The sequence below is a fragment of the Lepidochelys kempii genome, chromosome 4 (genome assembly GCF_965140265.1).
Source record: "Lepidochelys kempii isolate rLepKem1 chromosome 4, rLepKem1.hap2, whole genome shotgun sequence".
NCBI classification, from domain to species: domain Eukaryota; kingdom Metazoa; phylum Chordata; order Testudines; family Cheloniidae; genus Lepidochelys; species Lepidochelys kempii.
In genome coordinates, this window is record NC_133259.1 from 118126125 (window position 1) to 118154055 (window position 27931).

The 27931-nt window shown below is 42.4% G+C and overlaps 1 protein-coding gene across 3 annotated transcripts in view; it reads right to left on the reverse strand.

The window, feature by feature from the left end:
- Positions 1–1513: 1513 nt before the first annotated feature.
- Positions 1514–27931, reverse strand: part of AFAP1 (actin filament associated protein 1) — a 168113-nt gene continuing 141695 nt past the window's right edge. For 2 of the 3 annotated variants that reach the window (XM_073342598.1, XM_073342599.1), the window contains 7 exons: positions 18539–18656; positions 16655–16912; positions 12896–13010; positions 10167–10331; positions 9428–9618; positions 8468–8629; positions 1514–5060 (listed from right to left, as the gene is read on the reverse strand). In XM_073342598.1, the coding sequence (XP_073198699.1) occupies positions 5034–5060; positions 8468–8629; positions 9428–9618; positions 10167–10331; positions 12896–13010; positions 16655–16912; positions 18539–18656 (1036 nt within the window). In that variant the 3' untranslated portion in view covers positions 1514–5033. The remainder of the gene's footprint in view (positions 5061–8467; positions 8630–9427; positions 9619–10166; positions 10332–12895; positions 13011–16654; positions 16913–18538; positions 18657–27931) is intronic. The other variant, XM_073342601.1, reaches the window with a different exon arrangement.

Here is a 27931-nt window from a genome sequence, read left to right on the forward strand (position 1 = left end):
CCAAATTTTTAAAGGATTTTAGGTTTTGCTCAGCTGCAGTTTTCTCCTGCCACAAACGCTAAATGTCCTGAACTTTGTTTCACTTGTGTGGCATTACTTAGCCTTAGAGCTCCAGCTTTACAATTGGCTTTTGGGAAGCTAAAGGGATCACAGTGCAGTTCAAAAAAAAAAAGTTGCAAGTATCTGGAACAATTGTAATAACTTGTGCCTCTTTAGAACCCATTTAGATGAGTCATGCCAGGTACATTTTGATTTTCTTCTATCTGATCTATTTAGGTATTAATACCATGCTCCTCTCCATGGTGTCAGAGTATCCCATAGTATTCTTGTCACCAAGTTAAGGAAGTATGGGCTGGATGAATGCACTATAAGGTGGGTAGAAAGCTGGCTAGATTGTCGGGCTCAACGGGTAGTGATCAATGGCTCCATGTCTAGTTGGCAGCCGGTATCAAGTGGAGTGCCCCAAGGGTCGGTCCTGGGGCCGGTTTTATTCAATATCTTCATAAATGATCTGGAGGATGGTGTGGATTGCACTCTCAGCAAATTTGCGGATGATACTAAACTGGGAGGAGTGGTAGATACGCTGGAGGGGAGGGATAGGATACAGAAGGACCTAGACCAATTGGAAGATTGGGCCAAAAGGAATCTGATGAGGTTCAATAAGGATAAGTGCAGGGTCCTGCACTTAGACGGAAGAACCCAATGCACAGCTACAGACTAGGGACCGAATGGCTAGGCAGCAGTTCTGCGGAAAAGGACCTAGGGGTGACAGTGGACGAGAAGCTGGATATGAGTCAGCAGTGTGCCCTTGTTGCCAAGAAGGCCAATGGCATTTTGGGATGTATAAGTAGGGGCATAGCGAGCAGATCGAGGGACGTGATCGTTCCCCTCTATTCGACATTGGTGAGGCCTCATCTGGAGTACTGTGTCCAGTTTTGGGCCCCACACTTCAAGAAGGATGTGGATAAATTGGAGAGAGTCCAGCGAAGGGCAACAAAAATGATTAGGGGACTGGAACACATGAGTTATGAGGAGAGGCTGAGGGAGCTGGGATTGTTTAGCCTGCAGAAGAGAAGAATGAGGGGGGATTTGATAGCTGCTTTCAACTACCTGAAAGGGGGTTCCAAAGAGGATGGCTCTAGACTGTTCTCAATGGTAGCAGATGACAGAACGAGGAGTAATGGTCTCAAGTTGCAGTGGGGGAGGTTTAGATTGGATATTAGGAAAACCTTTTTCACTAAGAGGGTGGTGAAACACTGGAATGAGTTACCTAGGGAGGTGGTAGAATCTCCTTCCTTAGAGGTTTTTAAGGTCAGGCTTGACAAAGCCCTGGCTGGGATGATTTAACTGGGAATTGGTCCTGCTTTGAGCAGGGGGTTGGACTAGATGACCTTCTGGGGTCCCTTCCAACCCTGATATTCTATGATACTATGATTCGATGATTTCTAGTGAGCTGCTGAGGTATTATGCATTAATTATGTTAACAATTACAAAGAAACTGTGATATAAACACTTCTTGTTTTGACAGGGTAATTTTTATTAATAATGCACATAAATCTGTCACACCTAGTAGGCGCCAGTCCTTTTTCACACTCTAAGACTTCCTGGAGAACAAACTAGAAAGACAGAAATTAAATGAAGCTAAAGACACACACTTGCAGGTGGGTCCATTTTGGATTTTTTCAACATGATTTCCCATGGATGTGTCTCTAAAAATTAAATACATTGAGAAATACAGTAGAAAGAATATATTTACAATTATAATGGGCACTGCCAACATATCCAATAACAAAAATAAAACAAAAGCTTTTTTCATGTTTCTTGCATGCTTTTTTCCCCACAGAGATTTTTAAATATGATTTTGTTTTTTTTAAAAATACAATAAGGAAATAATTACATTCTTAATATGAGAACATTATCTTACAACATACAACCAGACCCAATTAATTTGAACGTGTCTAAAAATGAAAAACTGAAACTAAATTAAGTATTCTCTGTTAGAAAAATCAAAACACCAAAATCATCCTATAAAAAACACCTTTGGTCTTCCCAAAATTATGATCTGATATTTAAAAAAGCACCTGATACAGTAATAGGAGTTTGTTTAGGAAGCACATGTGTAACATTATCTCAGAAGACATAGAAATGCGATGATTTAAAATAGAAGAGTTTTCTCTTTAAAATGTCATACTGTCCTATTGCTGAGTTTGCCTGGTAATTTTGAAATTTCAAAACTACGAAAATACAAACTTTGTTGCTTTTTATTAAAATTTGTACAGTAAGAGTAACGCGCAAAAAATGAGTATTTCACAGCACTGAATATGTTCTGGAAAGAGGCTATTTCCGGAGTTTAGTATATTCTATATTATAATACCTTGGCCATTATATAGAATAGTCTTAGCTAGTATGCTAATTGCAAAATATTAGCAATGTACTTGCACATTTAGTTACATAATATATCATTTAGAACAGGCATTTGGGGTCCCATTCTTAAAGGTGTATGTGGCAGAATGGAAGAATCATTACATGGAGTCGTGCATCTTAGAAGCAGCCTGCAATATCTGTTTGCTTAGAGGAATTTCCACACTCATCTCAGACATGAGATAAAAATTTAACCCCACCCTCCCTACAAGTCACTCCTCACTGTGGGGAAAAAAGTTACAGAGACAATCTGGGGGAAAACAGACTCAAATTAGTTAGGCTATTGGCTGTTCAGTGTTATTGATATAGGACCACTTATTAACGACAACTGTTTCAGCATCACACATGTTGACTAGAGGCCTAATTTGCATCATAAATATGTACAGATATAAATTAAATATTTAGTGAAATATACAAATAAATAACTTTTGAAGTAAAAAGCCTAAATGAACTTACTTTTGCATCAAACTTTTTTCCTGATATTTCTGGGATACTTTATAGCACTATAGTCCATATCATGCAGCATAACTTGTGCCCTTCACCTAGAAAATGTTAAGGTCAATCTAAAATACAATACAATAGCCAGCTTTGAAAAAGAGACAATGCTGACATGTATTTCCCCACTGTATTTGCATTATTGTGGACCCTAAAAAAGGCAACAAGGCCTACTGCCATTTTGGTCCTGATCCTGCACCACTGAGGGAGCCTTGTCTTTGACTTTAATGTGTAACAGAATCAGACCCTGAGTAGTGGGCCATTATGACCCACTCTTTCAAAAGTGCTCAGGGCCCACAACTGGGGCCAGATTTTGGGGCTGCTGGGTGCTGAACATTTTAGCCTATGGTTGTAAGCCTGCAGTTTGCATGTGTGTGTAACGTCCATGGATGTCCTTTTGCACCTTACTCTGAGTTTTACATACCAGTGTACATTTATAAAGCTAAGTAAATTATTACCAATGATAGAACTGCAGGACTGGGACATCAAGTGATCTGTTTTTCCCTTGATGTCTGTATCTGCAATGTTGCCAACTCTTGTGTTTTTATCAAGAGACTGGTGATATTTGATGCTTTATTTAAAGCCCCAGCACTTGCAGACAAGTGATTATGTCAAAATTTCAACTTTAGTTTCAAGCCCTCCTGATTGTAGAGATAATCTTGAAAACGTGACCTGAGTGCATTATAAAGGCTCAAAAAACAGAAGACAAATAGAAATAACTTTTTTAAAAAACAAAAGTTTCATGATTTTTAAGCTGCTCTCAGTAATTTGACTCATGAATTTTGAACAGTTGGGGTTGGAAATAAGGCATCTGACTTTTCAGCAGAGACACATAGATAACAAAAGGAAAACAGACTTCTAATTATTCACAGACTAAAAGGAAAACCCTGTTTCTTGGCAAACAGAAAATGAGTCCTCTCTCACAAATGGTCTTGTCACTTCTTATTTCATCATCGTGTATAAAGGAGATTGGAAAATCGTATTTCCTCAAAAATATTATCCAAGTTCTGAAAGGACTGCAGAAAGCAAATACAATAGAGTTATAAAACCTGACTTTAACAATGTTAAAACAAGCAAAACAAAACTGCACGAGCCTTTTAAAGTTGCTGTTATTTAAAAATTAATTTTAGAGGCTGTCAGTGGGATTTTTTTGGGAGGTGCAGAAAGGAAGCAACATATAAAAAGGACTTTGTTGCCTTTTTTAAATCATGCCCAAATAATTTTTAGACTATATGAGAGAAACTGTTTGAAGATGACAGGTGCTTAGGAACAACAGCAACACTAAAAAGAACATATTAAAATGCATGTTTCAGAGTAGCAGCCGTGTTAGTCTGTATTCGCAAAAAGAAAAGGAGTATTTGTGGCACCTTAGAGACTAACCAATTTGTTAGTCTCTAAGGTGCCACAAGTACTCCTTTTCTTTTTATTAAAATGCATGGCAGCTTTTTGTGCCCTGATGACAAAAGCATCTGTCTAAAATGTATCAAAAAATGATTCACAGCCAAGTTGTCATTCCATGGTCGTCTCATAACCATTGAGAAAAGAGTGGTGGGGAAGAGTTCCTGACTTCCCAGCTCAAACAAGTCATGTCGTTCCTGTGGAAACATTTCTTCGATCTCCTGCCAAGTGAACAGGTAACAGCTGAATGAATCCTAACGAGCAAGCTTGTGAAAAGTCCTCTCTCAGGTGGTGGAATTCTGAAAGTAAAAATTAGCCTTAATAGTAAAACATATCTAAATGTATATGATTTTATCTGGGTCTCAAAGCGTGCACCAGTCTTGATTTCCATTCAGGACTTTTGATGCAATGGCATTTACATTGTTGTTTTAACCTCTTTCAGCAATGTAAACTTTCAGTTGCAACTATATGCTCCTTTTTACTAAGATTTTTACAAATAAAGTTGGAAATAAAGAGTTACAGATAATAAAAAGGGGCACACTCAGTTACACAATAATACAGTAGAAAGAGTACAGTCAAATGAGGGCCAAGCTACTGTTAACTGAACATAATTATAAAACCTTGTCACTTGACACCATTTTACAGATGCGTCTTTCGCAGCCTATGTCTTGGTCCATATGAAGCAAGGCCTTTAAGCAAAGGAAACAAATTTCTAATGCTTATGTTCCATTTTTCAGCTCCCATTCCTAGAAGGGAAAAATAAAAGACGAGGAAATATTATAGAAATCTAAGTGTCTATACATAAGTGTACTCTGTATGCTATTATCTAAATCACAGATAAAGATATTGAACAGAACCTGACCCAGAACTGATCCCTGTGGGACCCCTCTCAATATGCCCTTCCAGCTTGACTGTGAACCACTGATGATTACACTCTGGGAATGGTTTTCCAACCAGTTATGCACCCACCTTATAGTAGCTCCATTTAGGTTGTATTTCCCTAGTTTGTTTCTGAGAAGGTCATGTTGAGATGTTGAGACAGTATCAAAAGTCTTATTGAAGTCAAGATATATTATATCTACCACTTCCTCCCTATCCACAAGGCTTGTTACCCTGTCAAAGAAAGCTATTAGGTTTCTGGCGTAACACGCTTCGTTACTGATAAATCCATGCTGTTACTTATCCCATATCATCTTGTAGGTGTTTGCAAACTGATTGTTTAATTATTTGCTCTGTTATCTTTCTGGGTACTGAAGTTAAGTGCATGACCCAGATCTGCAAAGTTCCCGGAACAACTGCACACAAGGGCACAGGACATTGGGCAGAACATGCAGCCACAGTCTTTGGTCTGAAGTATTATCTGTGGAGCAATTACACATCTGATTCAGAACTGGGGGTGGGGGGGAGGAGAAGGGAGCGAGGTCCTTCTTCCCCCATTCCCATTGCAGAGATAGGATAATAGAAATGTAGGGCTGGAAGGGACCTCAAAAGGTCATCTAATGCAGGCCCCTGTGCTGAAGCAGGCCTAAGTAAACCAAGACCATCCCTGACAGATGTTTGTTTAACAGGTTCTTTAAAACCTTAACAATGGGGATTCCACAACCTCCCTTGATACTTAACTAAATTATCCTTATGTTAGAAAGTTTTTCTAATGCTAATTGGGCTTGATGCTGGATTCCTGAATTTGTTGCTCATTCCATAATCTTTATCTTGCTGCTGCTTAATAGCAATAATTTATCTTGTTAAGATAAATAGGTGCATCACTCCAACTGCATGATCCTTTTTGATGTTACAGTCATGGCAGTGCACCCGTGGTGACCCATAGCTGGTGTCCCTTAGGGATGCATGAACAGAACAGGCCCCAGAGTCTGAACTTTTAGATTTGAGTTGGTTCGTTAAGCATAAACTTCTCCCCGACTCCGTTACTCTCAGGAACACCCTCTCAGGCTCCTGTATTGTCAAAGATATTTCTATTAGGAAGCCGGAGGTTTGAGAGTCCCTCTGCTAGACGGGCTGCTCTGTTCTAATTCCTCCTGCTTCCCCTTTCAGAGGTGCACAATGTATGCTAGAGTAGTCTCTAACCAGACAGGCCCCAAAGCCTGGGAGATTTGCGGAGAGCAGCTACTCCAGCAGAGTGTGTGCAGCCCTGAAGTTACGCAGTGCCATATAACGCTCAAATGAGGGAAGTAACAGATAAAAGGGCTCACAGCAGAGAGAGTCAGCGCACCAGGGGTCTGATACAGAATGGACAGAGCTGGGGAAAGAGAGTAAGAGACAGACAAGGGGTAGAAATAAAAAGATAAAGAGGATCAGATAAGTATCCAAAATTTTCAGGGCTTACGCAAACACATCCTACCTATTGTGAAATGTATCCATTACTAGGGACTTTAGTGTTAGCACAGACATGAAATTGGCCTCACCTCCCACACACTATGAGGGAGGTTACATATGCTGAACCAATTCCACTCTCCGGATGCTCACAAACAACTCCCACTGATTAGTCAAATCATTAAGGGCCAAATGGCTCCCTAGGCTTACTCATAACTACACAAGGCCAAAACATTAAGTGCCAAATTCCACCCTCATATTTGTGCATTCAGCTCCCATTGGAATTAATGTGAGATGCAGATGCATAGCTGATGGTGGAATTTGGCTGTATCTAGTTTTGAATGAGTTCAGTACAGTTTGGGTTGTATTATCTAATTCAGCTAAATTTCACTGTTAATATTTGGAGTATGAGGTTTTATGAAAAGGTGACAACAGCTGTTAAATCTGAATTCAGTATGTGGAATTATTTCCCACTGATAGAAAAGTAGCTTCGTATTCTTTTAAATAGTCTAATCCTACACCCAAGATTCTTCCAGAAGAGACTCTGACTAACCAGTAGTGTTCTTTAAATCTTCCATTCACAACTAACAGAGCAGATTTTGCTGCATTTTGAGCAACTCTTGTAGGTTGTAAAATACATTAGTAAGTGAATAATTAAATTGCCAATATATAGTCTCTTTCATCCCAAGAACTTTACTTTTCTGAAATGGGGAAACTGAGGCACAGATAGGGTTAGTGACTTGCCTTATGTCACATGACAAGTTTGTGGCAGAGCAGGAGAGGACTCTCAGTTGCATGTCATAACTACTAGATGGTGCTCCCTCACTAATCCTTTGCTAAAATGCATTTGTTTGTAAATTCTGCTTTCAAACACTGCAAATATCTATAATGGATGAAAAAATATATATCTTAGCCTCAATGAAATGTTAAAATGCTTCCTAAAATACAACACGTATGGTTGTTTTAGACAAAAGAATGGAGTGCAGTATGAAGAACAGATGTGAAGGATTCTGGTTTATAACTATAGTTAGCAATGAACAGACCAAAACAACACAAAGATCTCAGACCCATGCCAGCAGTAACATCCCTTTTTATTTGCTATATGAGTTGTTCAGTAACATACCTTAACTAGCCAGTTCAGCCAGGCCCAGAGAACTGTCATGAAAATCCCATTTAACATAAAGCACAAGTAGCACGTATATTAAAGACTATATCAATGGGGTAGGAATGCAAAGTTTCATCCAGGCACTAGTCAGAACAAATTAAATTCAATGGATTTCTACTTTAATTGTACAGCAAGAGTGGTTGCTTGCACAGTGTATTTTCAATTACTACAGCCTAGAACTATTTAGCTCTTGCATCAGCTGGCAATGATTAGATCTGATATTCCTTTGATTACTAAAGCATTGGGTTTCACAACGACACTAAATACTTATTGACTAAACCCATTAGCGTAATGGTGAAAGGACTAAAGGACCAGTCTGTATCACAGGCCGTTTACAGTGAACTCCATAAAAGAACAGAGACAGATACGGAGTCAAATCTATCGTCTTAATGCAGTATTTCTGTTCTTCTGTCATCTGGTTCCCCAAATTTACTCCATCAGAGTGAAATTAATCCCTGTTCAGAGGACCAGCATGAAACCATGCACCACTTAATGTGAATGCAGACCTTGGGCCAGCCCTCTATACTGCTGTGAAATTTCACCCTTAGACATTCAAGCAGCAGGAACCCATCTTTCCCTCACCATGAATAAAGGAGAGATGAGAAACATGTCATGAGGGACAGGGGCAGAAGAAGAAAGTCAAACAATAGATGTTCTCACCTTTGCTTTTCGAAGGACATGGCCTCGACACGGTGAAGTACTTGATGAAGGAGGTTTCTTCAGCACTGCTGCACTGTTCACTGGTATTGAACATTCAGTATCACTCGTATCACAACTGGAGATAGGAGAGTTTTCCAGAGTTCGGTGCTTGAAAATCGGAGACTGACAGACAGAGCAGACAGAATGAAAATCTGAGACTGGGCAACGTTTCCTCCAAAATATTCATAAAAATAAAAATCTTCAATTGGGTAAATTTTTCTCCAGATATTCACGTAAATATTATTTATTTAAATTTAGAACTGCAGAAAACTACAAGTATTGTTTTAAAGTTATGAAAAGTACATTGACAGACAATCCTTTCAAACATGAACTACACTGATTAGGACAGCAAACGTGATTTCCTGAATAAGCAAAACAAAAGAAAGTAAATAGTTATATACTCTGTGATGGCTGCTTCAGTTCCCTCTAAATGACTAAACAACAGCGACTAGGTGGGCCACCACAGTGAACCAACACAATAACTGACCATTGAACCAACACAGTAATTTTGTCCACATTGACCCTTGTGATATTAAAGGTCTAGAGAGGTTAAGCTCTTTGGGGAAGGGACTGCATCTTATTATATGTTTGTACAGCTCCTAGCACAATGTGGCTGTGGCCTCTAGGCACTTCCACAATACAAATGGTAACACATGTTCCCTATAATTCCATACTATCAACTCAATTTCATTGTTGAACAGGACACCAGGTGCAGGAGAGCAATGGAAATAATTCAAAATAGAGCTTGGCTGCTTTATTTTCATGGCCTTTATAGATCATATGCCTGATCCGGCAAGATGCTGAACACTCTCAGCTCCTATTCCCTTTCCTGGATGTAGTAAATGCTCAGTACTCCCATCTCACAGGATCAAGTCCCACACAGTTGGGAGCTTTTCTGAAATCATTCAGCTGTGGACATACCTGTGGGCTTGAGGTTCCTGATTTGGGCTCGATTGCCAATCCCAGTGTGATGCCGCCAGCCAAGGCTTTCTTCAGGCTCTCTTTCACTTCAGTCAGTTCCAACTCCAGATTTACACGCTCTGTCTCCTTCAGCTTACATTCTTCTTCAAGCTTCCTTAACTTATCTTCAAGAATAACTTGAGTCTTCCTGCCTGAAATCCAGAGATGGGTGCTATGCCAACAACAGGCTACAGTTGATGGACTCAGTGCTAAACGGGGTTCACTTATTTACAAGTAGGGAACAAATGCTTTAAAATACTTGGCTACCCAAACAGCTACACACACTGTAAGGTTTCAGCCTCATTCAAGTAAAATGTTTCGCACTTCAGACAATGCTCAGTGCTTCATCTGGGGCAATTGTTCACTTTCTAGCCATGTTATTTTTCAGTTAGTCTCTGTACCACAAAAATGGAAGTAGCCAGTGATTTTTAAAAAATGGTGACCTTCCTTACTTCTCTGTGAGTTGCTGATAATTGTGATAGCGTCTTTTTGAGTTAAATGCGCTAATTGCACAAATATATTTGTATAGCAATTATAGTCTAATTTTACATATTTTAACACAAAAACTGAACCTCATGTTACACCTGTAGCAAGCAGTTTGGATTTTTGAAAAATACATTCCAGGCCCCAGGAAAGAATTCCATTTGGTTAGCTAGAATTCTTGGAGTGCCAGGCTCTAACACAATAAAACACCTCATACCAGCATTGACTTCGATGGCAGCTCGCAGGTCTTTCCTTTCTTTTCGGAGCTGAGCCAACCTGTTCCTCAGAGCTTCTTTTCTCCTTAATAACTCCTCCTCTTTGGTTTGTAACCTCTTCGCATCTGCCTCAACGCGGTTCTTACCATATTTATACTGATCAGCATCTATACAGAAAGATTAAAGAGTAATGATGATTTTATTCAGCTAACTCCTTCTCTGAATGGCTTAGAATCTAGGAACATCACTAATCAGAATTTGAGATGGGACAAACAAAATACAAATACCCCTGAAACTTTATGCTCTCAACTTTGTGACCTGGGCCCTTCTCCGATCTTTTTGGATAAAATAAGCAGTGAAAGAACCCTTCATCTATCCATCAAATCCAACCGCACCAAAACCTTCTGCAATGTCTGAGAAAGTTGGGTTAAGGTTTTTTCTTTTCTGTTTTCACTGGCTTTTCCCACACTCCTTGATCCCTGCTGAGATTTGAAGCACAAAAGCTGAAATAATGTGAGAAAGTCTTGTTTTCAAGAACTGTCTGGAAGAAATGGAAAATACCTGACACCTTGCAAGACACCTGTTCTAAGAATTCCTGCCTGAGAGTGCAGACAAAACAAGTTCAGAAGCATGCAAAACTTTTCCTCTGCATACCCAGACTGAATCTCTGACCTGAGACTTAACTGAATAATGAAGCTGGAAAACTCCCAGTTTTCCAGCTTCGCTCCGCCTCCATTTCTACCCCATGCAAAAGGTTGAGGTCCCCAGACATGTGCCTCTTCTCTCCCAGTGAGGATAGACTCTGACAAAATGGCAGATGTCTCACTCTCTTTTCCTCTGCCTAGGAAACTTATTGGCCTAGACTCCTCTGGCATCTTTAAGTCAGAGATGTTTACACCCCCATTTCCTGCAGAATGGGGGCTGAACCGCAGAAGATTTTTTCCCTAGATTTCAAACCTATTGGACTCCACCAAATGTCAAAGCATTTTATAACCTTCCAAATCTAGAATTAAATATTTAGATTATTAAATCCCATACTAGTATAGATTAATTTCCATAAGACACTATTACATTTGTATAAAATGTCATTAGTTTCATCTATATTATCATCATTATTAAACATTTATATTATAGTAGTACTGCAACGAGGTTGGGCCCCTAGAACTTTTCCAGAAGACTCTTCCAGAAGACCCTGGCATGAGAAATGTAATAACAGAACCTTCCAAGTAAAAATCTTGAGGTAAGAGAAGAGGGTGCTAGTACTTACTGAGGTTACTAAATGAAAAACAAGCCTGAAATTCAGCAGTCTGAGCTCTGGTCTACACTAGGAGTTGAGGTCGAATTTAGCAGCGTTAAATCAATTTAACCCTGCACCCGTCCACACGACGAAGCCCTTTTTTTCGACTTAAAGGACTCTTACAATCGATTTCCTTACTCCACCCCCGACAAGGGGATTAGCGCTGAAATCGGCCTTGCTGGATCGAATTTGGGGTACTGTGGACACAATTAGATGGTATTGGCCTCCAGGAGCTATCCCAGAGTGCTCCATTGTGACCGCTCTGGACAGCACACTCAACTCAGATGCACTGGCCAGGTAGACAGGAAAAGGCCCGCGAACTTTTGAATTTCAATTTCCTGTTTGGCCAGCGTGGCAAGCTGCAGGTGACCATGCAGGGCTCATCAGCAGAGTTGACCATGCAGAGCACATCAGCAGAGGTGACTATGATGGAGTCCCAGAATCGCAAAAGAGCTCCAGCATGGACCGAACAGGAGGTATGGGATCTGATCGCTGTATGGGGAGAGGAATCCATGCTATCAGAACTCCGTTCCAGTTTTCAAAATGCCAAAACATTTGTCAAACTCTCCCAGGGCATGAAGGACAGAGGCCATAACTGGGACTAGAAGCAGTGCCGCGTGGAACTTAAGGAGCTGAGGCAAGCCTACCAGAAAACCAGAGAGGCGAATGGCTGCTCCGGGTCAGAGCCCAAAACATGCCGCTTCTATGATGAGCTGCATGCCATTTTAGGGGGTTCAGCCACGTTGTTTGACTCCTTCAATAGAGATGGAGGCAACATGGAAGGAGGTTTTGGGGACGAGGAAGATGATGATGATGAGGTTGCAGATAGCTCACAGCAAGCAAGTGGAGAAACCGGTTTTCCCGACAGCTAGGAACTGTTTCTCACCCTGGACCTGGAGCCAGTATCCCCAAACCCACCCAAGGCTGCCTCCTGGACCTTTTATTAAAGAAATCACGAGTAAGATAGGTTTTGAAAGGAGAGGCCTACTGCTTCAACATTTTTGCCACAATCTCAAAAATTCATACCAGCAGCTAATGAATTGTGTGTTTGAACCAGTTATTTTTTGTTGTTTCCTGTTTTAGATTATTATAAAATCCTCAAGGGAGAGATCATATGCACTTATGGATTTATACAGCTCCAAGCACACAGCTGATGTTTACCTAATGATTCCATATGTTAATAAAATGATAACCAGAGATACAGGGACTGATTCTGATTTCACACCAGTTTTACATGGACTTCAATATAGTTACTCTGATGTAAGGCAGTTCAGAATCAAGTCTTCAGTCTGTCTTTCCATAGTGATGGTTATTAAAAGAATCTACCTGCTAGCACCACCAGTCTGGTCTTTACCTTGCTTGCTAGCGGGAAAGACACGTCATGTTTCCAGATGCCCAAAGTTACAAAGCAAGATCATTAAGAGATGCACTTACTCGATGCTGTGCGTTTCACACTTGATGCTGATTCAGATTTCTTCTGTTGGTTGTTTAAAATTCTCCCTTTTCCCATGATCCCATTTGCAGTTGCAGGGCTTTTTTTGCCCTTAAACTGTTTGAAAACAAAATATTTATGCAATGGTAACTATTATTGTACAGCTGGTGCCATAGTAACACTTTCACCACGAGCAAAGCTTGAAAGAATTGTTTAAAACAGTCTGCCTTCTAGCAGGCTGTTCATATGCTTAATTGATTCTGTTGGAAACAGTGCATTCTCTAGAGACTGTATCATTGAGAATTGCTTATTCAGTAAGATCAGAGGCTGGCAATCACTGGGAATTGTGAGATTCTCTCTCTCTCTTCCTGTTCCATCTGTGACAGCATCACTGTTGCTAATTTGTTCAATTTTTTTTAATCAAAACTGGCACATTTGAAGAGTGATGCTCTAATGCAGCTAAGTGGTACTTTGTAACAATTTTCTATTGCAAAGCCCTTTAAAAAACATAGTAGGGATGCACATTACTTTCATACCCATCACAAGAAGCTGTAGAACCATCAGCCTTGCCCACTCACAGTGAGGTACAATTTTAAACTGTTGCTTATATATTACAGGTCCTTATTAGGTGCATTTCCTCAGAATTGCATTGCTATAGTACATGGATGCCATTTCCAAATTAAATAATTAAAACCACACAACTTTATCCATAAGGAGTTAATCAACTGATTCTCTCCTAGGGTACCTCCAACAAAACAAACTCACTGAAAAAAGCAAAATTAGGGTGGTTTTCGTATCACATCCTTACAGTGGCTAGACACAAGCTCTAGCAAACTACTAGACAATATAAGAACATTTCAGAGCCCCGGAGAACACTCTGCTGCCAGTCTCTAGGAATGAAACCACATGGACAGACAACAAGAGCATTCTGGCCAATGACAAGTTCTGCAAAGTGAAATAGGATAGCTAGGTCATAGGGCAGTTAGGGCTTTTGAGATGATAATCAGCATCTTGGACTGTACCCAAAAGAGGAACTGGAGCCAATGCAGAGCACAGTATTAGGAGGTCGCAGTGGCCTGCCCAGTTTCAATGGGGGTTGCTATATTCTGGATTAACTGAACCTTCTATGTAGTGCTGAAGGGGAGCCCAAAGTAGAATACATTGCTGCATTCTATCCGGGCGATGACAAAGCTATGGATAACTGTGGCACTGATCCTATCCGAAAGAAAAGATTGAAACTGAACCCCCTGCAAGATGTAGTGATAGGGATGAAATTAACTTGTGCACCCTGGGTACAAAGGAACATAATCAGAGCCCCATTCACACTTTGTAACTGTTGATAAATGCGGGCTTTTAACAGCAACTACTGGACATTTATAGTAGGATATAGAAACAGTACAGTTGTGAGCTGTGCCAGATAATTTCTCTGAATGGTATGCAAAGACATAGTCCCTGTCTATTCACAGAACATTTTCTTCATGCCATACTATGGAATATTTCCTTATGTGGTCAAGATCGTAATTTCATATTTATTGCTACTCCTTTGTTGCATCCTGAGCAACAGGTTGCAAATAGAATCCAACAGGCAAGTTATTTATAGTTCTTTTCTGTCACCCTCACTCAGGCTGAGTAGCTCCTTAACCAACCAAGAAGCCCCACTGAATTCAACAAGGCCAACCCCAGCATAATATACTATACTAGAGGGGAGTAAGGGTGGCAGAATCTGGCACTTAATTACTGGAGAGCAGTCTGCAATACTGGCTAGCTGCCAGGATCGCATGTGGGTTTCCTGTTGGAGGTGTGCATGACTGAATACAGGGGTCAGAATTATCCTTTTCTTTCTCACTTGTTTTTTCCATTTAAAAAAATTATACTGCTTCCATCATTTTATCCAGCTCTTGAAACATTATCTAATTCTTCAGAGCAGTATTGCAGAATAATTTATTACAAGACACTCAATCAAAATAGCAGCTTCTTCACTAGACATGCAAACTGACTGGCTAAAACAGGGTCATGGTACTAAAAACATTATCTCTATAATTTTCTTTTAACTGGTCAGCCAGATGAGGTCTACACTAGAAATTTTTGATGGCATGGCAATGTCGGTTAGGAACATGCTTTCATTTGTAATCTTTCTACATCAGTAAAAGCAAAAGGCAAAAAATTATAAAATTATATTATAAAGGCAAAAAAGTCCTTTTTCCAGTGTAGCTTATTTTGCAACAACACACTTTTGCCAGCATAAGCTGAGTCTACAGTAGGAGTGTTTGCCATTATAGCTGTACTGGTAAACCCTTTCTCTTGTAGACTAGGCCCCAGTATTCCTAAAATGACTGAATAGGGATTTGTTAACCTAAGAGTAAAATTCACCCTTATACAAAAGGCTGACAAAAGATCTAGACAAGTGCCACTTAAACTATCTTTTGAGCCCTATTTTGAAGGCTCAAGTGTGACCTAAATGGTGCATAGCTTTTGTACTGACCCTCTACAAAGGGGTGAATTTTTTTACTACTTATTAAATGAAGGATTCAGCTGCTCTATAAAAGGTAGAGGATTGGACTTCCTGCACATACAAACAGCATCAATGTAGGAGGCTTGGATCTAAAAGTCAAGAATAATTTTTTAAAATTAAAAAGAGAAAAAAATGGTTTTGGTTGAAGCATACAGTGATGCTTATGTTATTTCAAACACTTTCCCCTTTGCAATACAATGAATAAAGGTTCTCTATTAAGTCTTGTAAATCTAAAAGTCACCTCATGTGATTCTTGTACAAAGGTCCATTTGTTCACAGACCTGTATCTACACGTATGTTCCTTACAATACATATTCTGTTTATTTGTTTCTAGATGCTTTTGAAATATACCAATAAAAAAGTCTGAACTGGTGGTGCAGAGAGTAACCTACTACTGCACTCTATTTTAGTCCAGGAAAAGATGGGCCTAAACCAATAACCCTGAACTTTGCTGCTCAGGCCCATCTCTGGTTCTAACATTAGATTCATAGTTTCGTATGCATAATTAGACCATACTAATGGTCAGGTAAGTAATACATATTATTTCAGATGCATCAAACAAGTAAAAGACTACATTCATTTTACTATTCTCTTTAAATTAGGCTAATAACCGGATTGAGAATTGCATGCCATTGTTCTTCACAATGGCTTCAGATATTGTAATATAGCTTATGACTGTAAGCAGGGAATCTTCGATTTCTCCATGGAAGAAAGCAACAGGGCAGTTAGTTAAATATAGTTACATTGTATGTTTCAGTAAACTAGTACCACAGTTAAAACTAAAATGCCAAGTATTTTATCTAATAAAAACAAATCATTTAAGGGGCCAACGCTTCAAAGGATGGTGCACAGAAATTTGCACATACAACTATTGCACGTTATAGCCCCTTAAATATTTATATGTAATATTTTTTGTTACAGTGGCAAGCTGTGCTGAAACCCCCAGTAGGAAATATGCTGAAGCCAACTTAAAGCCAGAAGAAGGCCTGCCGTTATACGGCTAAATTTTGGAAAGTTATGCCTATTGATCCAGCTACAGCACCAAGAACAAGCTAAGCAGACATTTTATGGACAAACAGGAAGACAGCACCTCTACTTCAGAATTTACTATTTAGGTGAAACTCTTACTTGTAGTGGGCCCATTTAAGTTGCAAGCATTCTAGTGTTAAAACCAGGCCAGTGAAAATAGCCCCAGATACAAACAGAATTGTGCTAAAAGGCTTTGTTACAGTATTAAACATTGTAGTACCTGAGAGCCAGATCCCCGCCCCACAGCAGAGGTGTTAGTGACAGACTGAGCAGAGGACAGATTGCATGAGACAGGGTTTTTGTAATGGTTAGAGGAGAGTTTGTCAGTAGATAACCTATTGGCTTTTCTCTCAGCAGGTGGATAGCGTGCAAAGATTTTCGGAGACGGCAAGTTATCGTACAGGCCTGCGTTATCATAAAGCACTTCTTCTCCCATATTTCTGCTACGAGAAGTAGGAAAGCCATCTTCCAATTCCCACTGCAATACACACACTTTTGCTGTTAGTAAACAAAACATCATGCAGAACCTATCCAAAATTAAAACATAAGCAGGTTATTTAGAATCATTAACACCCTCTGAGTTTAGCAAGATTTTGATTTTTCCTGACATTTGAGCCAAACTGGTCTAGAAAGACATGGGTTGCTATGGCGTGTTCGGATGACTGGGGAAAAGGGAGGATCATGTTACCTATTTCATAACCTGAATTTTCTTGTGTTTTCTGTTAAGCAGAGAAAAGGGGACTGTGATGTTACCCCTTATACTATTATTTGATTATTATTATTACTTTCCAGTTAGTAATTCTGAGAAAGAAAGCACTACAGTGCAGATGTTGATAATTACTTCCTTGTATAAGATAGGACAATAGTGGGGTACTCATGGGCAACGTAGATGAGTCTTCAGGAAAATCTCTAGGACATATTTTGCTAAACCTGGCTTGGTAATACAGATTTTCAGACCTGGCAACTATCAGAAGCTGTAAGGTTTTTCTTGAGGCCATGTGTCTTTTCAGGAACTACCGGCTGCTTGTGCCCTAGCTGCTTGTATTTTTTTTGTTGGAAAAGTATTACTTAGCTAAATACATATCCCCAATAGCTCCAGGCCATTTCCTCTTTCCATAAGAATGGAAAACTCAATAACACTCACCGAGTGATTCACTCATTTAATCTTAAAAGAAGCTGTGGGTCTGAATGCCCAAGATCCTTCCTTAATCCACCCTGTCTGCATGAGTGCCCTCTTCAGATACAGTCCCAAGCACATATGCATCCCACTCACCAAACGCTTCGGTGTGTCCTACTCCTTAGAGATTTTTCCCTACTACTCCTCTGACATGTCATCTTGTGACATCTTATGTCTTGTTTGTGACATCTTATGTCTTGAATTTCTGTACATTTCTCTCAGTTCAGACTCAGGTCTCAAATCTGCCTTTAAGATAGAGCCCAAATGAGGAACTATGCTAAGCTGCAGCACCCCCAAACAAGGGTCTAGAGAGCATATGCCACTGTGTGCAAATATGCACTTTCCCCCTCTCTCCTACACAGGACCAGCTCTGCAGGACAATTCAGAGGGTGAGGTGGGACCACGGCCTTGCCCTCCGCCTGCTCTCCTTGGGATGAATAGCACAACTGTCAGTGGAAGCCTCGCCTTGGAGATGGATAGCCCTACTGTCAGCTGTTCCCTGGATAGTGCCATATTCCTGCAAGGGAGCACAGAGTGAGGTCTGACGGCTTGTTGCCCTTTCTTCACAACTTACAACACACAGCACAGGGCCTGGCACAATCAAGCCCTGAATTTTGCCTTGGTCTAATGAATGTTTCTTTTAAAAAATTCAAGGATTTTATTAATGGATTTGGCACAAATTGATCAACAGGCAGCTGTTTGTGTAAATATATGCCTGCTCATGAACAATTTAATTTAAACAATATGTCCCACTCCCCCAAAAGTCTCCAAATGGGAGAGAGGTTTTGTGGTTCCTGATTATGAAGAGTAGAAAACTTGAGTTCATCTGGAATCTGCCCAATGGCACTCAATGAGGTAATACAGTTTTCAGGTGTCCCTGTGTTCAACACATATAAGCCATTTGCGCTGTAAAGATTAAATTCTTACCGATCCATTTATGCAGGGAACATCATCATAATGAAGTGCCATTCCACTGGGACATGCGTAGCCATTGGTAGTGCTTCCCCGATATGGATTAGTAGATATAACACGTCTGTTCATAAAACTATGTAAAACAAAAAACACCACTTGATCCTTAGTCTTCAAGATGATTCAATGGTGCTACACCCACATTTGATTATCTGTCCTTTCTGGAAGCACAGAGCTTTTCTCTTTGTATTAAAGCTATAGATAGTTTTCCTCCTTCTGCAACCTCCGTGAAAGAAAAATAAAGCTCTGTATTTTACTCATATCCGGCTGCTAATATCTAATATCGCAACATATGGTTCTGTACCATAATCATAAGAGAAAGTGTAGGATTGTGTGAAAGCCAGGATGGAAACAGCTGTTTCCATCCTATCATGTTACATGTTAATCTGCTGATATAAACCAGTTTGCCAGACCTCAATACAAATTTTTCTCCTGTGTCTATATAGGACAGAATGAAGAAGGTGTGCGTGCACATGGGGGAAGGAGAGAGGGGGAGGGGGAGAATGAGCCAAGACTTTACTACAATCATTTTAGGAACTGGAGCAAACCAAGGTCCAAATCCTGCAAATGCTGTGAGTGTGGAACTGTGAGCTGATCAAAATTTTTCAAATGATTTTTTTTCTGGCAAAGGAAGCATATATTTGAAAACCAAAATTTTCATGAAAACTTTTAGGTTCCAATCACTTTTTTCAGTTATATGAAAACTTTTCTTAGAATCTTTTGAAATGTTCTGTGCATTTTTTAAAAAATATTTTTATTTTTGGTTTGCTGCTGTGTAACTTTTGACTGGGGACTGATTATGGCATGTTGTCATGTTCTCTGGACTCCTTGCCTGGATGAGCGTGCACTCCAGCTGCCTCTCACACAGGGGTGTGAAAACTCTGAAATGGAAACTTTTTCTTATAGTTTTGAATGTTTTTAATTTTTTAAAAAGGAACAGTTTTGATCCAGCTCTTGTGGGATCCTTTATCTATGCAGACCACTACTGACTTCAGTGACGCTCCTTGTGACAACGAAGGTCTATCCATGTGAAGCAACTTGCAGATTTGGGCCCCAAGTAGCAATAAAAAAAGTTACCTACCTTTCATAACTTTGTTCTTTGAGATGTGTTCCTCATGTCCATTCCATTCTAGGTGTGTGCATGCCCATGTGCACAGTTGTCAGAGACCTTAACTGATGAAAGGGACAAGTCTTGGAGCTTGAGATGCATAAGGGTACTCTAGGATGGACTGGTTGACCTCTGACCAGCAGCCTTGTATACTGAGCTCCCCAGCCCAGGTCCGAGGTATTGGAAACTAGAGTTAGTGTCTGATTGGTCCGCCATCTCTTCTGCCTCTAGGCCTAAGATAGTGGCCACCCTTCGGAGCAGGGCTTGGTGTTCCTTAAAGTCATCCGGTGGGTTAGCACAGGAGGATCCCACCACAGCCTCATCTGGAGAGGAGGATGACGACTGAACCGCTGGGGAGCGGGGAGCCTGGGGCATCATCCCCCTCAGGGGAAGCGGGGGGCTCTCAGGGTGGGCACCTGTCTCTCCACCTCAGCGTATACTAGCGCTTCATGCACTAAGCCTGGTGCCATTTGGAGCTTGTCCAATGTGGTGACTGACGATTGGTGAGACAGGGGCATCGGCATAACTGGCACACCCCAGGCATCCCAATAGGGCCATTGTCCTGGCAGCAGGGCCAGTGAACAGAGCAGCAGAGCTGAGGTGATGCAACCTCAGGAGCCCAGTCGCAATGGTGCTGTCTCAGCGAGGGGTTGAACTCCCTCTCCGCGCTCAAGGAATCCTCCTCCAGTGACCAGGGCCTGAGTCTGGCAGCTAACTATCGCCATGGGTGACCAGTGCCTTGAGTATTCACACCGGTGCAGGGAGTAGTGGGAGCGGCACCATGTTGGGGACTGTGATCATCGGTGTGGAGAGGGTCAGCGCGAAGATGACCAGTGCCAACTATACGGCGACTGGCACTTCCCCCTGGGCGAGTCTCGACGTGAAGGCGTAGACTGGGAGCATGGTGCCGGCGATCTGTGGCAGCAAACTGGTGACCTGGGCAGATATGGAAACCAGGAGCATGGCGAAAAAGGGCTCTGCCCAGCTCCGGAGATCAGTGGCACTCACTTGCTTTCTGGCAGGCTTTCATGGCTGGCTTGCCCTCATAGGGAGCCTCTGCCGGCTCCCTCACCGCATGCGGTGCTGGCTATGGTGGGAGAGTCCTTTACTCTCTGGGCACCGGGAGCTGGGAAGGCATTGACTCTGCCATCAGGCTGCGTCCCCTACTGCTCCCTGGAGTCAGATCCCTTAGGGGGGGTAGGAGGTCCCCTTGGGGATGTGCCCCCTTGTGGCTCCAGCATGGGCAGACGGCCCGAACAGGGTCCTTTACCCAATGCCCCTTGGTCTGTCTTGCTTGGTACTGGGTCCTGCTTCTTAGACATCTTCTTGGGCACCAACAAAGGGGATGAGTGCCGTGTAGAGTCCAGTGCCGGGGGTGCTCTATGCACCGAGGCCAAAATGCTGGGCACTGCATGCAGCTGGGCTGGCTCCGAGGCTGAGCGAAGAGTGGCCTCCAGGAGGAGGGCCCTCAAATGATTGCCGTGCTCTTTTTGTGTCCTGGGACAAAAGTTCTTACACATGCGACACTTTTCTTTAACCTGGGATTCCCACCGGCACTTCAGACAGCTGCCATGCAGGTCACTAACAGGCAAAGGCCTATTACAGTCAGTGCAGGGCTTAGAATCACAGAATCATACAATATCAGGGTTGGAAGGGACCTCAGGAGGTCATCTAGTCCAACCTCCTGCTCAAAGCAGGACCAATCCCCAACTAAATCATCCCAACCAGAGCTTTATCAAGCCTGACCTTAAAAATGTCTAAGGAAGGAGATTCCACCACCTCCCTAGGGAACGCATTCCAGTGTTTCACCACCCTCCTAGTGAAAAAGTTTTTCCTAATATCCAACCTAAACCTCCCCCACTACAACTTGAGACCATTACTCCTTGTTCTGTCATCAGCTACCACTGAGAACAGTCTAGATCCATCCTCTTTGGAATCCCCTTTCAGGTAGTTGAAAGCAGCTATCAAACCCCCCCTCCTTCTTCTCTTCCGCACACTAAACAATCCCAGTTCCCTCAGCCTCTCCCCATAAGTCATATGTTCCAGTCCCCTAATCATTTTTGTTGCCCTCCACTTGACGTTTTCCAATTTTTCCACATCCTTCTTGTAGTGTGGGGCCCAAAACTGGACACAGTACTCCAGTGAGGCCTCACCAATGTCGAATAAAGGGGAACGATCACGTCCCTCGATCTGCTGGCAACGCCCCTACGTATACATCCCAAAATGCCATTGGCCTTCTTGGCAACAAGGGCACACTGTTGACTCATATCCAGCTTCTCGTCCACTGTAACCCCTAGGTCCTTTTCTGCAGAACTGCTGCCGAGCCATTTGGTCCCTAGTCTGTAGCGGTGCATGGGGTTCTTTCGTCCGAAGTGCAGGACTCTGCACTTGTCCTTGTTGAACCTCATCAGATTTCTTTTGGCCCAATCCTCTAATTTGTCTAGGTCCCTCTGTATCCTATCCCTACCCTCCAGCATATCTACCTCTCCTCCCAGTTTAGTGTCATCTGCAAACTTGCTGAGGGTGCAATGCACACCATCCTCCAGATCATTTATGAAGATATTGAACAAAACCGGCCTGAGGACCGACCCTTGGGGCACTCCACTTGATACCGGCTGCCAACTAGACATGGAGCCATTGATCACTTCCCATTGAGCCCAACAATCTAGCCAACTTTCTATCCACCTTATAGTCCATTCAGCCAGCCCATACTTCTTTAACTTGTTGGCAAGAATACTGTGGGAGACCGTGTCAAAAGCTTTGCTAAAGTCAAGGAACAACATGTCCACCGCTTTCCCCTCATCCACAGAGCCAGTTACCTCGCCACAGAAGGCAATTAGATTAGTCAGGCATGACTTGCCCTTGGTGAATCCATGCTGACTGTTCCTGATCACTTTCCTCTCCTCTAAGTGCTTCAGAATTGATTCCTTGAGGACCTGCTCCATGATTTTTCCAGGAACTAAGGTGAGGCTGACTGGCCTGTAGTTCCCAAGATCCTCCTTCTTCCCTTTTTTAAAGATGGGCACTACATTAGCCTTTTTCCAGTCGTCCGGGACTTCCCGGATTGCCATGAGTTTTCAAAGATAATGGCCAGTGGCTCTGCAATCACATCCGCCAACTCCTTTAGCACTCTCGGATGCAGCGCATCCGGCCCCATGGACTTGTGCTCGTCCAGATTTTCTAAATAGTCCCGAACCACTTCTTTCTCCACAGAGGGCTGGTCACCTCCTCCCTATGCTGTGCTGCCCAGTGCAGTAGTCCGGGAGCTGACCTTATTCGTGAAGACAGAGGCAAAAAAAGCATAGAGTACATTAGCTTTTTCCACATCCTCTGTCACTAGGTTGCCTCCCTCATTCAATAAGGGGCCCACACTTTCCTTGACTTTCTTCTTGTTGTTAACATACCTGAATAAACCCTTCTTGTTACTCTTAACATCTCTTGCTAGCTGCAACTCCAGGTGTGATTTGGCCTTCCTGATTTCACTCCTGCATCCCCGAGCAATATTTTTATACTCTTCCCTGGTCATTTGTCCAATCTTCCACTTCTTGTAAGCTTCATTTTTGTGTTCAAGATCAGCAAGGATTTCACTGTTAAGCTAAGCTGGTCGCCTGCCATATTTACTATTCTTTCTACACATCGGGATGGTTTGTCCCTGTAACCTCAATAAAGATGCTTTAAAATACAGCCAGCTCTCCTGGACTCCTTCCCCCTCATGTTATTCTCCCAGGGGATCCTGCCCATCAGTTCCCTGAGGGAGTCAAAGTCTGCTTTTCTGAAGTCCAGGGTCCATGTTCTGCTGCTCTCCTTTCTTCCCTGTGTCAGCATCCTGAACTCAACCAGCTCATGGTCACTGCCTCCCAGGTTCCCATCCACTTTAGCTTGGACTAATTCTTCCCGGTTTGTGAGCAGCAGGTCAAGAAGAGTTCTGCCCCTAGTTGGTTCCTCCAGCACTTGCACCAGGAAATTGTCCCCTACCCTTTCCAAAAACTTCTTGGATTGTCTGTGCACCGCTGTATTGCTCTCCCAGCAGATATCAGGGTGATTGAAGTCTCCCATGAGAACCAGGGCCTGCAATCTAGTAACTTCCGTGAGTTGCCGGAAGAAAACCTCGTCCACTTCATCCCCCTGGTCCGGTGGTCTATAGCAGACTCCCACCACGACATCACCCTTGTTGCTCACACTTCTAAACTTAATCCAGAGACGCTCAGTTTTTTCTGCAGTTTCATACTTGAGCTCTGAGCAGTCATACTGCTCCCTTACATACAGTGCTACTCCCCCACCTTTTCTGCCCTGCCTGTCCTTCCTGAACAGTTTGTATCCATCCATGATGTTACTCCAGTCATGTGAGTTATCCCACCAAGTCTCTGTTATTCCAATCACATCATAATTCCTTGACTGTGCCAGGACTTCCAGTTCTCCCTGCTTGTTTCCCAGGCTTCTTGCATTTGTGTATAGGCACTTGAGATAACTCGCTGATTGTCCCTCTTTCTCAGTATGAGGCAGGAGCCCTGCCCTCTTGCATGCTCCTGCTTCCTCCCGGTATCCCACTTCCCCACTTACCTGAGGGCTTTGGTCTCCTTCCCCCAGTGAACCTAGTTTAAAGCCCTCCTCACTAGGTTAGCCAGCCTGCTTGCGAAGATGCTCTTCCCTCTCTTCGTTAGGTGGAGCCCGTCTCTGCCTAGCACTCCTCCTTCTTGGAACATCATCCCATGGTAAAAGAATCAAAAGCCCTCTCTTCAACACCACCTGCGTAGCCATTCGTTGACTTCCACGATTCGACGGTCTCTGCCCAGGCCTTTTCCTTCCCCAGGGAGAATGGACGAGAAGACCACTTGCGCCTCAAACTCCTTAAACCCGGAGACTGGGGCATGCCCTGCCTGGGGCAAAGTCCCCACCAGGACCCTAACTGCCTAACTACAGTACTAAACAGCTACTTACTAACTAATCTACAATAAACAAAACTATTTAAAGCTGGAACACGAAGTCGAAAGGGAAAGAACGGCTGATCACTTGCAAGGCAAGGGAGAGAGGCACTCTGACCAACCACCACAGGCGGTAAGAAGGAACTGAGCGGGCATAGGGCCGGCGGCACCTGATATACCGACACATGAGCGTGGCACTCAAGGGGGTGCCATAGCCAACCCTACGGATACCGCTAAGGCAAAAGTCTCCAACAACTGTGCACGTGAGCACATACACACCTAGAACGGAATCAGCATGAGCAAGCACTCGAAGAAGAACTATGATTCAGAGAGGAAATTGCTTTCACAAATGTGTAGAATGAGGAACAATGTTTTCTGCAGATATTTTTAATATTATTAACTAACCATTGTCAGCATTTAGAGCCTGGTCCTGTAAGGTACTAATACTCTCAACTCCCACTTAATTCAATAGGAAGTTGAAAGCCTTCAATACATTTCAAGATCTGATCCTCAAGAGAATGAACATACTGCAAATGTCACATCAAGCTGTAAAATAACTGAGAAAATAACTAGTGCCGTACTGTATGTTTTGACATATTACACTGTTCACAGTCTTTGATTATAATCAGAAGACATTATATATTGCTTTTGAAAATATAAACCTGGTATCTCTCTATAAATCAAATGCCAGATTAGAAAATTATTGTGCACAATGTTCACTGCTACATTTTTACTACTGATATGCTCCTTTTAGAACTCTTTCTTTGTGTGTATAGTGAAATTCACCCTACTGCAGAGGGGCCAACACAAGGCTCATGTGCTATTTAAGTCCTACTTTAAGCCCTATTTTTAGGGGTCAAATGGAACTTAAATGGCAAATAGGCACAGTGGTGAATTTCACTCTTATAGTATTATCCTATAATGATCTTGTGCAATAATCATGGTCTATTATAACATCCAGTACAGAATTCCACTATTTTCTGTATTAATGTTTCACAGCCAAAACATGTTTCCTTTGTGACAGAGGCTTTTTGATCTTCTTCCTCACAGCTGAATAAAAGTTCTTGAAGAATTTATAGTTGTTTACAATTAACAGCTTTGCATAGCATGTTTATGTTGCAATCCCTAATGTGGAAAAACTCTGATCTACTGACTCCTTGTCCTATGTAAAATTGGCAGAATCTGGCTGAGGTCCTGATCCAGCAAAAACTTAAGTAATTGAGCAGTTTTATAAACAGGAATAGTCCAGTCGAACTCCATGTGTGTTGTTACTGGCATGTGTAAGTATTTACAGAATCAGGTCTTGCCTTTGTAAGTAGTTTTCCATTGTAATCTGGATTTTGACACTTCCCTCCCACCCCCACCTGCCAACCAACACTTCAACCTGAAATTTATCACGTCTTCTTCCACAGGAGCATTTTAAAAATATATATATATATATATATTAGAATTGGACAAGATGATCATGAGATCAGAGTTTTCAGGGGGAAAAAAATCATAATTCACCATTGTAAAAATGCTCCTAACTGTATCATAGATAGCTCTAAAAACAAAAGCGTTGTCAAGAAACTCCAATATTTTTTTCTGCTATCCTTGATGAGAAACACTACCCAAATATTTCTGGACTATATTTAGAAATATAGACAGCCCCTACCTCAAATATTGTACTATCTAAGTATAAGACAAGAGGGGATTGGGGGGGGGGGGGAGTGCAAGGAACCAATGAGATGATATTAGTCATATATGACAGGCAGTGGTCTCAGCACACCGGCAGCCTAACTGTTGTCAAATGTATTGTAGACATCACAGCAAAAGAGAGTTTTGGAGGAGGATAGTGAGGTAACTTTATGGATGTTTATGGGGAGCTCCTCCCCATCACAAGGGGCAGCACGGGATAAAGCAGAAAAGTACTTGTTGGAAAATGGAACAAGTGACAGAGTCTGGCATCATGGGTTAACTGGAGGCGAGAGTTGACATCTTGATAGCAAAGGAGAGATGACAGGCAGGATTGGAGAGGCTGCAAAGAGCCTGGAGAGCGAAGACACACAGTTTATGTTTAATGTGGGGGAAAACAGGGGAGGGATGTAAAGAGAGGGGTAACATGATCAAATGGGCCCCAGTCCATGACTGGGGCTCCCAGGTGCTATGGTAATACAAAACAAAAACAATCAAAGGATAGGGCAGAAAAGTGATCTTGGCAGGAGCATTCTGAATGGATATGAATGGGGCAAGACTGCATTACTTGAGGCTAGAGAGAAAGATGTTGTAGTAACTGAGATGTGAGAGTTTTTGCTATGTGGATGGATAAGAAAGGCCAAGTCATTTCTCATTTCCCCTTCTAATATTACAAGAATAATTGGATCAGAAGTTAAGAGAGACATGCCCAAGGTTGCTTGCTGATAAGCTCTTACATTCACTTTATTGTGGTACAACAAATTTAAACAAATACTGGATAGGGAATTTTTATTATTTTGCAAGTTAGGTTTGGCATTCCTTTCTAATATGTGGTCTAGTTGCACTTATTTTTTCCACTTGGTTTCAATTAATATCACATTTGTTCATAAAATGAAAGCCAAGCAGTATTCAGGCAAAAACATTTCCATCCGGCTTCTCTCTTACATGTGGTTATCACTGGATGCTGATGGAGGCGAAAAATGCATGTCACAGGAAAAGCTTTTTTGAGCCCTATTAACTTCAAAATGTATATAAGCACAAGCCTCTAAACTAACTGCATTATAATTCGATCAAAATTACTTGAATTTGACAAAAATGGGATTGTGGTAAGAGATGAATCAACCCTGATTTCTATCAAAAGCCATTCAAACTAGAGCAGGGGTGGGCAAACTTTTTGGCCCGAGGGCCATATCGGCGTGCAAAACTGTATGGAGGACCAGGTAAGGAAGGCTGTGCCCCCCAAACAGCCTGGCCCCCACCCCCTATCCGCCCCTTCCCACTGCCCGCCCCCCTCAGAACGCCTGACCCATCCAACCTCCCCCTGCTCCTTGTCCCCTGACCGCCCCCTCCCAGGACCCCCAACCCCAAACTGCCCCCCTGAGATCCCACCCCTTATCCAACCCTCTCTGCTCCCTGTCCCCTGCCTACCCCCTCACCCCCCGACAGGCTCCCCAGGACTCCCATGCTCTATCCAACCCCCCTTGTTCCCCGACCCCTGACCGCCCTGCCCCAGAACCTCCGCCTCATCCAACCGCTCCCTGTCCCCTGACTGCCCCCAGGGGCCCCCTACCCAACTCCCCCACTGCTGCGTGCACTCCGCCCCCTTACCATGCCACTTGGAGCAGCAGGAGCTCGCAGCCCCACTGC